The sequence below is a fragment of the Labeo rohita genome, chromosome 21 (genome assembly GCF_022985175.1).
Source record: "Labeo rohita strain BAU-BD-2019 chromosome 21, IGBB_LRoh.1.0, whole genome shotgun sequence".
In the NCBI taxonomy this organism is placed as follows: domain Eukaryota; kingdom Metazoa; phylum Chordata; class Actinopteri; order Cypriniformes; family Cyprinidae; genus Labeo; species Labeo rohita.
Genome location: NC_066889.1, coordinates 19,175,595 through 19,187,964, shown reverse-complemented (window position 1 = coordinate 19,187,964; position 12,370 = coordinate 19,175,595). Strand labels below are relative to the sequence as shown.

At 36.9% G+C, this 12,370-nt stretch overlaps 1 protein-coding gene across 3 annotated transcripts in view; it reads right to left on the bottom strand.

Moving 5' to 3' along the window:
- Window positions 1-12,370, bottom strand: part of si:dkey-112m2.1 (transmembrane protein 132C) — a 159,732-nt gene that overhangs the window by 114,716 nt on the left and 32,646 nt on the right. The window contains exon 1 of one of the 3 annotated variants that reach the window (XM_051092554.1): window positions 28-140. The exons of the other annotated variants lie outside the window; for them this stretch is intronic. Coding sequence (XP_050948511.1) covers window positions 28-64 — 37 coding nt within the window. The 5' untranslated portion in view covers window positions 65-140. Of the gene's footprint in view, window positions 1-27; window positions 141-12,370 lie in introns of those variants that run through there. 3 annotated transcript variants of the gene reach the window in all.

Here is a 12,370-nt window from a genome sequence, read left to right as displayed (position 1 = left end):
CTGACCTAGCTACTTGCATGCTCTTACATGCTCTAAAGTAAGAGTCATTTGTCTCCCGGCCCATTCTGCAATCCCCATCTCCAGGCAACTGGACTCTTTATTGAATGCCTTCAACCAGCAGTTCACTGCAGATATTTGGGGTGATGGAAGGACCCAAGAGGCTCCATTGATTTTGCGTCACAGCGCTAGTCTGAGAGAAAGAGATGCTGGAGATTTGTGACAGCTGGTGGCAGACAAATGCAATTGGTGCTTAAGGCAGACACTACAGCACAGCAGGAAGACGCTTATATACCATTGTGCAACATGAAGTATTTCATGGTTTGTTTAAAGGTTTTTCCTGTGCAATATAGATTGAGTCTGGGGATGTGTTCTCCTGCAATTGCATACAGCGAGTTAACTTTGTTTTATTATTCTTTTAATGCAAATCACCCATAATAAATCAAATCATCTCATGAATATTGAGTTAATATAGTGGAATCAGTTGGTTTTGTTTCAGGGAGCCAGATATTGAGAAGAATAATGCAAAATGTCAGTGAAGAAAGGTGGAAGAAAAAGTTTACTCAAAGACTATTTTCCTGTGGGACTAAAACATTATTCTTTTTGGCAGCAATAAAAAAGAGAGAGAGCGAAAAAAGAAGTGAGAAAGATAAAGAGTAAAGACTGAGAAGAAAAAGAAATCAGAGAAATAAAGCACAAAGGATGCACTGAATGCTGTGCTACGCCAAACCGATTAACTTAAAGAATTAAACTTTCCTGATAATTTACTCACCCCTATGTCATCCAAGATGTTTCAGTCACTCTTTCTTCAGTCAAAAAGTACTTAAGGTTTTTGAGGAAAACATTCCAGAATTTTCTCCATATAGTGAATTTCAATGGGGACCAACAGGTTGAAGGTCCAAATTACAGTTTCAACGCAGCTTCAAAGGGCTTTACACAATCCCAGCTGAGGAATAAGGGTCTTATCTTGTGAAACGATTGGTCATTTTCTAAAAAGATAAAAACTTCTACACTTCTTAACCACAAATGCTTTACTTCATGCATTACCTAGTCATTTTGGAAAGGTCATGTGTGACGTAGGGGGAAGTAAAAAGCCTTTTACAAAAAAAGGTAAAATGATGCTGGACGTTTTTGAAGTTGGAGGAGAAAATGAGATGGAGTATTTCACTCTCTTTTCGAACTGGAGTACACAGACAAAGAACTAACCACGCATGACCTTTCTAAAGTTATCACGTAATGCGTGAAGGTGTGGATGTGCATCGCAGAGCTAGTGCAAGATGAGCATTTGTGGTTAAAAAGTATATACATTTGATTTTTTTTAAGAAACTGGCAGATCGTTTCGCTAGATAAGACCCTTATTACGCGGCTAGAATCGTGTAGTCCTTTGAAGCTATATTGAAACTGCAGTTTGGACCTTCAACCCGCTTATCCCCATTGAAGTCCAGTATATGGAGAAAAAACCTGGAATGCAGGGCTCCGGACTAACATTTGAGAGCAGTGGCATCAGCGCTACTAAGTTCTACAGATAATGGCGCCAGGAGCAGATTTGGTAGCAATGGGGGGTGGTGTGGGGGAGTATTAAAAATGTATATTATTGAACCATAAAACTACTATTGTTTTGCATTAATAAGTGGAGTTACTAATAATATTACATGTTCATTTCTTTTTTATGTTTATACAGATCTGACAGTAAAGCACTAAGCTTGAGTTGGGAAGCATAGAAAATTTACTTTTATTAACAACAGTAACGTGCAAAAATCGAATTTTTATATCAAAATTGTATACATTCTGCTCTTATTAAATGTACCGTTATTCTTCTGTCGTATTATATGGAACTGACCAAAAATAATTGTGTTTTTCAAGGCACTTACTTTTCTAACTTTTTTATACACACACACACACAAAAGAAAGAAAAAAAAAAGTAAAAAGAGTAAAACACATATTTCAAAATATGAAGCAAAAAGCAAAACAAAAATATCTATATTATCATCTGCCAGTGATAACTGCGATTTGATGTGTTTATTAATTTTACATAAGTGTTTGTACAAAGTATATTTTGGTCATCCCATTAAAAATAACATTCAAATTGGATCATTTTAGAGCTTTAAAGTGCTGGAAATAGTTGTGTGAAATGCTTAAAAGTCACTGAAAAAGTGCTTGAATTTCTCTCTCAAAAGGTTGTACAAACCCTAAAATGAATAATGTAATAACATTCGACTATTTCTGCAACAACAGGCATCATTAGTACTTCTGGTTTTCTGACGTACGTCAGTGCTGTTTATAACATAATTTTGGGCAGAATTTTAAGCATTCTCACTCTACCTTGCACAACCTTATTCATTCTGCGGCGAATTCAAACCCTGCTACCTGGATCTTGCAGCGCTTTGCAGTAACAGTGTCACAAAATCAACTTTGGTTCCCAAGTAAAGCTGTTTTGAGCTTGGACAAGTTTGTTTGCGTTCTGGTCCGAGCTGATAAATGGTCCACGCTGCGCATCTCAAACATAGCATGGTTTTGTAACACTTTTGTTTTGCTTGATGTTCCTCATATGCAGGGTTGCCAGGTTTTCACAACAAAACCCACCCAATTCCTACTTAAAACTAGTTCAAAAGTAGCCCAATCGTGCTACTTATCGGAACCGCTAAAAATCGCATTCCGGGGGGTAAAATACATGTCTTTTGGTGGGGTTTCCCCTGATAAAATTAGTATTCCAGGGGGTAAATATTACGTTACTGGGGTCGCGTCAAGACTTCGGACTTGGCAACACTGCTCACAAGAAACAGAAACGTCAGTTCTTATGAGAACAATGCGGTGGTCACACCAGTGTGACTGCTCACAAAATTTAGTTTTCCTCCAAAACCTTAATTTCTTTTCGACTGAAGAAACAAAGACATGAACATCTTGGATGACATGGGGTTGAGTAAATTATCAGGAAATTTTTATTCAGGAGTGATTTCTGATTACTTTCAAAAGTGCTACCTAACAAATTCATTAAACTGCAGACACTGTCTTTCTCTTGGATAGCAGAATATCACATCTAGTCATTTGGAAGGATCAGATGGGCATCTTCACATGAAAATGGCAGTAAACCAACAATACTTTGTTTCTCTCCCAAACGAAATGTTTAGCCAAAATATTATGTGGACCATGTGTACTGAAAATTACAGTGAAACTTCTAGTGAACCTTTCGAACTTACTGAAATCATGAAAGCAGCGCAATTTTTTTTTTTTTTTAAAAAAAGAGAGGCAACAACATAACAAATTAGGCCAACTACAATAATTATCAAGTTACAGCTGAGTATTATGAAATATATACATATTATACAGATATGGCAGTTATATACTGTACATAAATGGAAAGAAAGCAAGCTCCACAGGGCCGAAACAGTCTCTGTATCCTAGAGCAGAAGAAAGAGAGCTAACAAGAAAGAGACACACAAGTGTTTCATAAGCAGTCAGTGTCTGAACATACATGCCCCCCTTTGTCCTCAGAGCCAATTACAAGTGAGAGCGCAAGCTTGTAGTGACATATCTAATCACTTCACAGCAACGTTGCTCAAACCCACCTCAGTATACAAGAGCCAACCACACACACATAGATTATGCGAGTACAGAATTTGCGTGGAGAAATTAAAATCTCAGTGCTCTCAGCAGAGAAAACTAAAATATCTTGTAAATCCATTCATGAGTGAGCGATAAAAGAGAGAACGTGTTACACTGTTTCATCTCTGCTGGATCAGTCGAAGCGCTCCCTCTTTTTCTCTAAAATTAGCATATGTTCATTCTAAACTGTATTCAAGGCTTAATTAGCAGGTGAGCCAAGATAATTTGCTGGGGTTATAATGATATTGTGTGTGTACACAGCTTTTCGATACAGCTCGGAATATCTTATTTAAAACTGTCAAGACTGGTGCCTCGCTGAAAAACATCTATCTAACAGCCTCTATAACAAGTGGTTGAGCGGCCAGGTTTACAACAAAGGACCAGATTGTGATAGTGTGGCGATTTGAAGTGAATTCATACAATGAAAAAGTGTTACAAAAGACATTCAAGCTTCTGTCATCATTCTTTGATGAACAGACAGCCGTACAAATGCTCATTTCCTACTCGCAGTACATTCTGATTGATTGCATGACAGCTAATTTTACACTATAATTAAAAAATAAATAAAATTATTGGAGGAAAAAAACAGTGCTTCATTTAGTAATTCATTAGGATACAGAGCAGAAAATAATATTCCAGCATGAAAAGGGTTTATAACCTCTTCTGTTTTTAATGATTAATGTGTGGGAAGAGATCATTCTTCATTTGAGTTGGTATCTAATTTTCTAAAAGGCCTAGGGTTCTCTTTTACGGTTACATTATTCTTCATAAGCAGACTCCTGTTAGCAGAAGATATAAGAATTAAAGACTGACAAAAAAAAAAAGTTTTTTTTTTTTGGTAGCTTGATGGCTATTTTTAAAATAACTCTTCATCACTTTTTTGATTTGTCTGTATCAGTTAGTGGGAGTATGATGGCTTAGACGAAATACATGCTGACAGCGGCACATAAGCGTGTGGTAAGTGGCGATTCGGGAGCTGTTAACTAATTTAAGATATGCTCTACCATGAAAAACTGTCCCAACCTCAGATTCTGGCCTTCAGGGAAAAAGTTAACATAGTAAGGTTTTGGGGCATCATAATTGGATTGCCCTTGGGCCATTTTCTCAGCTGCCAATAGAAAAACGTGTATAATCTTACTGTAAGTGAAGTAGGAGTTGCATGGGATAGTAGCCAACTGCTGAGCTGATAGATAACATTAATAATGGTAATAGTACAGAGTGCCCACACTGCATACATTAAATGAGTAAGTAGGTAGCGTTCGATGTCTGATGTCTGGGGTTAAAGCCATCACTTGAAGGCAAGTAGGACACATCTTTCAATGAAAGCCACTTAAAGAAGAACAATCAGTAGCCAAAACATAGTCCACTGATCACAATTTTAGCTATGCAATTTGTAGTCTGTACCGGATTACATTTCAGAAGTAACTCTACATTGCACATAATTACATGCTGAGTTAGAACAAGACCGAGACGGGGAGGAAGACAGAAAAGGCACCAGCTATCTGGGCATCGAGCACACGCACTGATTGCATCAGTATTGTGGAGCAGGAATCACAGCATGTAAGCCTCGTCTAAGACGAGTCTGTCGAGCAAAAGGGAGAAAATTAAGCTGATTTCAAATGTTGGGAGATGTGAAGCAAGCAGAGGGGAAAATGAAAGATTCTGAGCCTATGGAGAAGATGCCACTGACAGACATATTGAAAAAAGCATAGCTTCTCTCACGTTAAAATAGAAAGTCTTTCCTCGCCGTCCATAAGGCTAAAGTAAGACATTTTGTTGATTTTAGAACCGGAGAAAATTGCTCCCACCACTTCAGAGCTATACTTGACATGGCTTGTAGATATGAAGTAAATTAACCTCAATTACTCTGTTGACATCAGCGCTATTGCTAGTTGCGATTAGGCTGCAATCGGCCTCGTTTGAGTTCCAAAAATAATAGCTGTTTAGTCATGAGGTCGGTTTTTAGGCCAACCCAGAGGGCTGATTCACTGTGGGTCCCATTGGGAATTTCAATTAGGTTTTTAGAATAGCGGAATTCAATTTATGAGTAAAACAAGGTCTAACATTACTTGAAGAGACTTTCATGTTCTACAAAATAAATTACACAGAGTCATACCTCAATCGTTACTTTGTAACCATTATGTGTAAAGTTGTTAAAAAGTTGCCACATAAGGTTGTCTTACTCGTCAAGCATATAAACTTCTTGTGGTAATGGACCTTTCTCACATATCGGGGTTTCTCATAGCGGAAGTCGTCATAGTTGGGTAAAATCTGAGAGCAGTGAATGGGAGAGTACCACAAATATATTTTTTACATTCCCATTTGCTCGAATAGCAAAAGAAAAACTACAAGATAGCGTTTTCACGACTTTCAATCAAAGGAAAAAAATTGAGCTAGACTGATATCGGCAGTCAGAAGAGAGAACAATGTCAAATTTACCGTCCCTCCTATAGACGCAGCATTAGAAACACCCTTGCATAGCACTAACTAATATTTTTGTAACTTGATGGAAAGGTGATATAATACAAAGTATAGTGTTATAAATGTATATGCATACAGGATTTATGATGATGATGACCGTATCATCACAGGCTTGTGAAAAGGGTCCATTGTACTCTTTCGGAACTTGACTTTGTAATTCACACTACTGTTTCTAATTTGCTGATCTGGTGCTCAAGAAACATTTCTTATTATTATCAGTGTTGAAAAGAGTTGTGGGGCTTAAATAAATAGTTCAGCTGAAACTGAAAATTCTTTCATTAATTACTCACCCTCATGCTGTTCCAAACCGTAAAACCTTTGTTCATCTTCAGAACACAAATTAAGATATTTTTGATAAATTCTGAGAGCTTTCTGACCGTGACAGCAACACAACTGACACGTTCAAGGCCCAGAAAGGTAGTAAGGACATTGTTAAAGTAGTCCATGTTTCATCAGCGATACTTTTTTTGCGCAAAGAAAAAAGGATTTAATTTAACAATTTCTTCTCTTTTCCACACGTTCACAAGAGTACCACAACTGATACAGGTGCTGTTGTAGATCTGATGTAGAATGTAGACACAGATGAATCGTTGTCATTTCAAAATGGGATTGAATGGGTGTCTGAATTGAGATTGCGATCTTTAAACGATTAATCGTGCAGCTCTAGTCTGTATATTCTGCTTCAAATAAGTAAGGCTGGGCAAAAAATTCCAAGTCATCCTTTACAAAGACTGTTTTATGTACAGCATGTGTCTTCTTCTGTTTGTAAACAAGGCACAGCGCATCAGAGTTCTACATCAGACTGACACGGAAGAGAAGAAATTGTTAAATAAAGTCATAATTTTGGTTTTCTTTGAGCACAAAAAAGTATTCTTGTAGCTTCATAAAATTACGGTTGAACCACTGATGTCACATGGACTATTTTAAAGATGTCCTTACTGCCTTTCTGGGCCTTGAACGTGTCAGTTGTGTTGCTGTCTATGCAGGGTCAGAAAGCTCTCACAATTCATCAAAAATGTCTTAATTTGTGTTCTGAAGAAGAATTAAGGTTTTGGAGGTTTGGAACAATGTGACAGAATTTTCATTTATGGGTGAACTATGTCTTTAATATTTTTGTGGAAACTGTAATACATTTTTTCCAGGGTTATTTGATTAAAATAGATCTTGTGTAACAATGTAAGTCTTCACTGTCACTTTTGATCAATTTTATGCATCCTTGCCAAATTAAAAATATTAATTAAAAAAATAGCTTAGATAGAGAAAAGGATCTTATTTTACTCAAAAATCAGAAGCTGTGAGTCTAAAAATATATTCTATATAAAAATATCCAAATGGATATTTCTCTTCCAAGTTTTAGATCTAAAAACTGAACAGCTCTATTGCTTTCTGGGAGATTCTATGAATCAATCTTCCCTCGTTTCCCCATTCAAAAATGATGCATGAAACATTACCATTTTCCATAATGATAATGAAGAAATTTTCAGAGACCCACTAATGGCAGGAAACTCTTGATCTGCATTTGTCATGCCTGGCTGCAGAAATATCTTCCACAATCTGCCCAACGTCACTTCATCAAAACATAAGCAATTGTGCACTAAGGCTTGCAGGAAACTTCTGCCCTGATGAGACAACTAAACAAACCTAAGAGGTCAAAAACATAAGCAGAGAGCGAAAGACACGATTAAGTCCAGAGTGGGCTTTTTATGATTACATTATTGCTGTCTATTGCTCATTGAGCTTGAGTGTACTGCCGTGAGGACTGGAAAAACTAAATTGACTCTGGAAGTCTGATGGCTCACTAGATTTGCCAAGGCAGGGGGAAAGAAGGAGAAAAATCCGCTGATTTGAGCACCTCAGAGTACCTGTTATACTAACCACAGCGACTCTGGGAGAGCTGGATTTTTTTTTTATTATGTCAAGGTAACAGGCTTTGAGGATTGGTTTGTCTGGTGAGATTTTTGGCCATTCTGACTCGCTCCCAATCAGTAGCGTTTGCAATCTCAGCTCGATTCTGCAGCCCTTGACTAACGGATTCAGTCTGATGCTGAGCCCAGCATCGATGAATTATGGGACAGTCACCCTGTCATACAGGACGACTTGGAGAATGATGTAATGATATGCAGGTACGTTCTCATTTAGAGTCATACCTCCGGGGATCACATCTCCTCGACAAATGAAAAATAAGCGAGAACAGAGGCTGGTGGGAGGAAGTCAAATGAAAATATGAGTGATGGCTCAGATTATTAGAATCCAAAGCCTTCAACAATAAAAAAAATGACAACCACAAACCAGCATGAAAATATATGAGCTTCTTTAATAAATTTGCATATTTGGTTATCGTTCACCCTGCAGTGCTTTTGTTTTTGCTTTTTAGGCAATTGTTGTCAGGGAAACAATCCGTTGACTATGACCAATTTGGCCAGTGTCGGCTAGGCTGGCTTCACTGATGTTATGATGGTGTTTCAGGGCTTTATTTTGTTTGGCCATTGGCAGCGAGACTTAGCAGGCTGGAGTCAAGAGCAAACATGATGAACACAGGGGAGAGCTGCTAAATATGATTATTTGATTTAAATAGAATAGATAAACAGAGTGTGCATGTGCTAAACATAAGTCATATATAAATATAGCTCCCAACAACATACAGTTTACCCTTAGTTTTAAAGCAGCGTATTTACTAGAGAAAATATTACTATTTGTGCCAACTGGGAACATCTCGACAGACCCCTTGAAATGGTTTGACGACTGCAATTTTCTTCCCTGACATATTTCTTATTGAAACAGAAGGCGGAACGTATTGAAGAGTCTGTTCTTTTTGTAAATATTCAATAGTCTTTAGTTTACAGCTGAGTAAAACTGTGATTTGCAACTTGCTTTTGCTAGTCAGTAAAACAGGTAGCAAGGAGATCTAAAATTCTCAAAGGCAGCGGTCACAGAAGATTCAGTCCCCCGCAGATTTCTGTCACCTTTGGACTCTTCTTACAGAGTGCAACAGTTGGGTTCTGGAAGTAAAAATTTAATTTTAACAATAACTCAAACTGTTAAAGAAGAAGTCCACTTCCAGAACAACAATTTACAGATAATGTACTCACCCCCTTGTCATTCAAGATGTTCATGTCTTTCTTTCTTCAGTCATAAAGAAGTTTCAGGATTTTTCTCCATATAATGGACTGCTATGGTGCCCCGAGTTTGAACTTCCAAAATGCAGTTTAAATCCCAAAATGCAGTTTAAATATTGTCTTGCTCTCCCTGAACTCATTGTATTCTGGCTCAAGACAGTTAGGGTATGTCAAAAAAACTCCCATCTCATGTTCGCCCTCAACTTCAAAAATCATTTCAATATCATCCTACATTGCTGCAGAAGTTCCAACCCAGTCTTTGCAAAGTGAACATGCAAAGAAGATCAAACACCCTTAACAAAAAAACAGCGACATAAGACGTTGAGTTGAGGGAGAACATGAGATGGGAGTTTTTCGACATACCCTAACTGTCATGAACCGGGAAAACAGAGGTCGGAAAGAGAAAGACAAGACGAGCGTTTGACATTAGCAAGTATAAAAATTTTATTATTTTTATGAAAATAACTGATCGTTTCTCTAGACCCTTCTTCCTCGGCTGGGATCATTTACAACCATTTGAAGCCGCATTTAAACTGCATTTTGAAAGTTCAAACTCGGGGCACCATATCAGTCCATTATATGGAGAAAAACCCTGAAATGTTTTCTTCAAAAAACATAATTTCTTTACAACTGAAGAAAGAAAGACATGAACATCTTGGATGACAAGGGCATGAGTACATTATCTGTAAATTGTTGTTCTGGAAGTGGACTTCCCCTTTAAAGTTAGACCCTCTATGAGCTATGAGGCTGCTAATGGAAGGTATATGCTCTTGTTGAAGCTGTCAATCTGCATAAATTTTCATTCGTTTTTAAATAATTGTGTTTAACTGCAGAATTCCTCACCAAAAACTACATTACCCACTGCATTACCCATGAATTAGTTAAATCTCCACCAATAAGAGTCGAAACAGCAAACCGTGCCACAAAAAAATCTTTAGCACTCACTCACTCCCATCATGCAATTTGAATTACTTAATAAAGTCAATCTCCCTACACTCTGAAAACACCATTTTCTCATTCACAATGCTTCATGGAATTCTAGCAGGGCAAGGCGATAAACAATATCACATCAAGATCGCCAAAAAGATGTATGTCAATAACAATGGACAGTTTTTATATGGATTATTGTAACAGTCTATCACACAGCAGAAATAAATGCAACAGCAGCTTTTCAGTGCATGCCACTAAAAAAGTGTGCATGTTCTAAATGTCTGCATTGTGTAAATGAATGGTGTGGTTTCGTCCGATACACAAATTCAAATTCAAACACATGGTGATTTCAGCATCTGCGTCTCAATATATGAGGACAGTCCACATGAACTTCATCTCCAGAGCTGCTTTAAGCACCAGATTAGCAGCTTTACACTGCTTTATTTGAGAAAAAAAAAAACAACAACAACAACAACAACAACAACAACAACAACAACAACAACAACAACAACAACTGTCAAACACACACTGAAACTAAAAAACAGCAACCTGGTTTTAATTGAAGAAATTATGAAAAAAACATTACCTTGTATACAAGTATTGTATACAAAAACAAATAATAACATTTTTCTTACTAATAATAAGAATATGAAGGAATATCAAAGGTATTTTTCATTAATTTATACAGTTCTGTTAAGCAGCTTAGAAATAACTTGCAATGTTGTAAATTCATTTTATTTAAAGTACTAAAAGTAGTAAAATTCCTCCAATTAAAACTGAAATAAAACTTTAATAGGAAGAAATGTTAAATAGGAAGAAAAATGACTGACAAAATGTAACATAACAAAAGCACATACCAAAATGACTAAATCTAAAATTAAAATGAAAACTGAAAACATAAAAATAAAAGCTTATTTAAATATTAATAAATACTGCAATAGTACAACTGCATACTGCACAAAAGGATAACCCGAAATGTCACCCAGAAAATATTTCGATAATGTGATATACTTTTTTGAACAGATAGAGGGAGAGGGAAGGGAAGAAAGATTATTTTACCTGACATAAAAAGTATATGTTAATAAGTATATTAACATATAGATGGCCTCAAAGCTAACACATATGGACTAATAGCTACAGAACTCCAATTTATATTTCATGAGGTTTTAAAGTTAAAATCCATTACACAGAAATCTGGCTACTAATTAATCAGACATGGTGTTCCATTTAAAATATATAAATAAATAAAAACACTTGTATAATGAAAGCTCGCCGCGGTGTTGGCCAGACTCCAGTTCGTGGGCATGAGCATGTGGCAAAGAGACTGAATCTCAAACAACACTGTTGCTGTTTTAACTGATGACAGGGTTTTGAATGCATTCAGAATGCACTGTAGATATTTAGTGCCAATAAAACCACAACTCTGATTTATGCATGGCAAGATGGCATTTAATTGCATTGAACATTTTTTGATCTCGATGAAGAAACCACATGGGTTTTAAAGTGTTCAATTGAAGATGCTTTAATCATGATCATCTTGACAGCCAAGTTCAATCCAAATTCAATCCATACTAAATTAATTCAGCGTTGGCAGTAACTAGTACACGTAACAACGACACAAACTTAACTACACTCTACAGTAGCGTGACTGAAGCACAGCTGGTTTCATAATAGTGCTGCTTTTCCAATATCCAGCTACTTCTTTCCAGTATAACGTGACAAAACACTAGATAATCACTATAAACCGAGCTTCAGGCTTTAGGGCTTCTGGATTGAAAAAGTGTTTGCCACAGCTCAAAGTTCAAAAACCTGGGTCACCCAAGCAGCAACTCAACAATACTGCAAATTGTTCGTATACAAAAGCATGACACATCTATTTTAGCTTGAAGCAAACTTGTTAATCCAGATGTCAAATATATAAAAAAGAACACAGAGGAACTTGTTCGCTAAGGAGGGGTTGGATTGCAGTGAATTGCATGGCTGGAAATTGGAAATGTGTATGAATACTGTATGTAGTGCTGTGGTTGGCTACTTCTCCAGCTCTAATGCCCACAAGTGGATCACTGCAGTGTTTAGTTAGACAAATGACAGACAAAGAGTGTAATAAAATTAGTTTGACTAGAGCAAACAGAGTTTATTGATGACTCTGAGGGTCTCAGGGCAATAACCACCACAAATATTCTCAGTAGTCAATAATTATGGGTTTTTAATGATGATTCTTAAACTTTCACATCTAGAGCCCA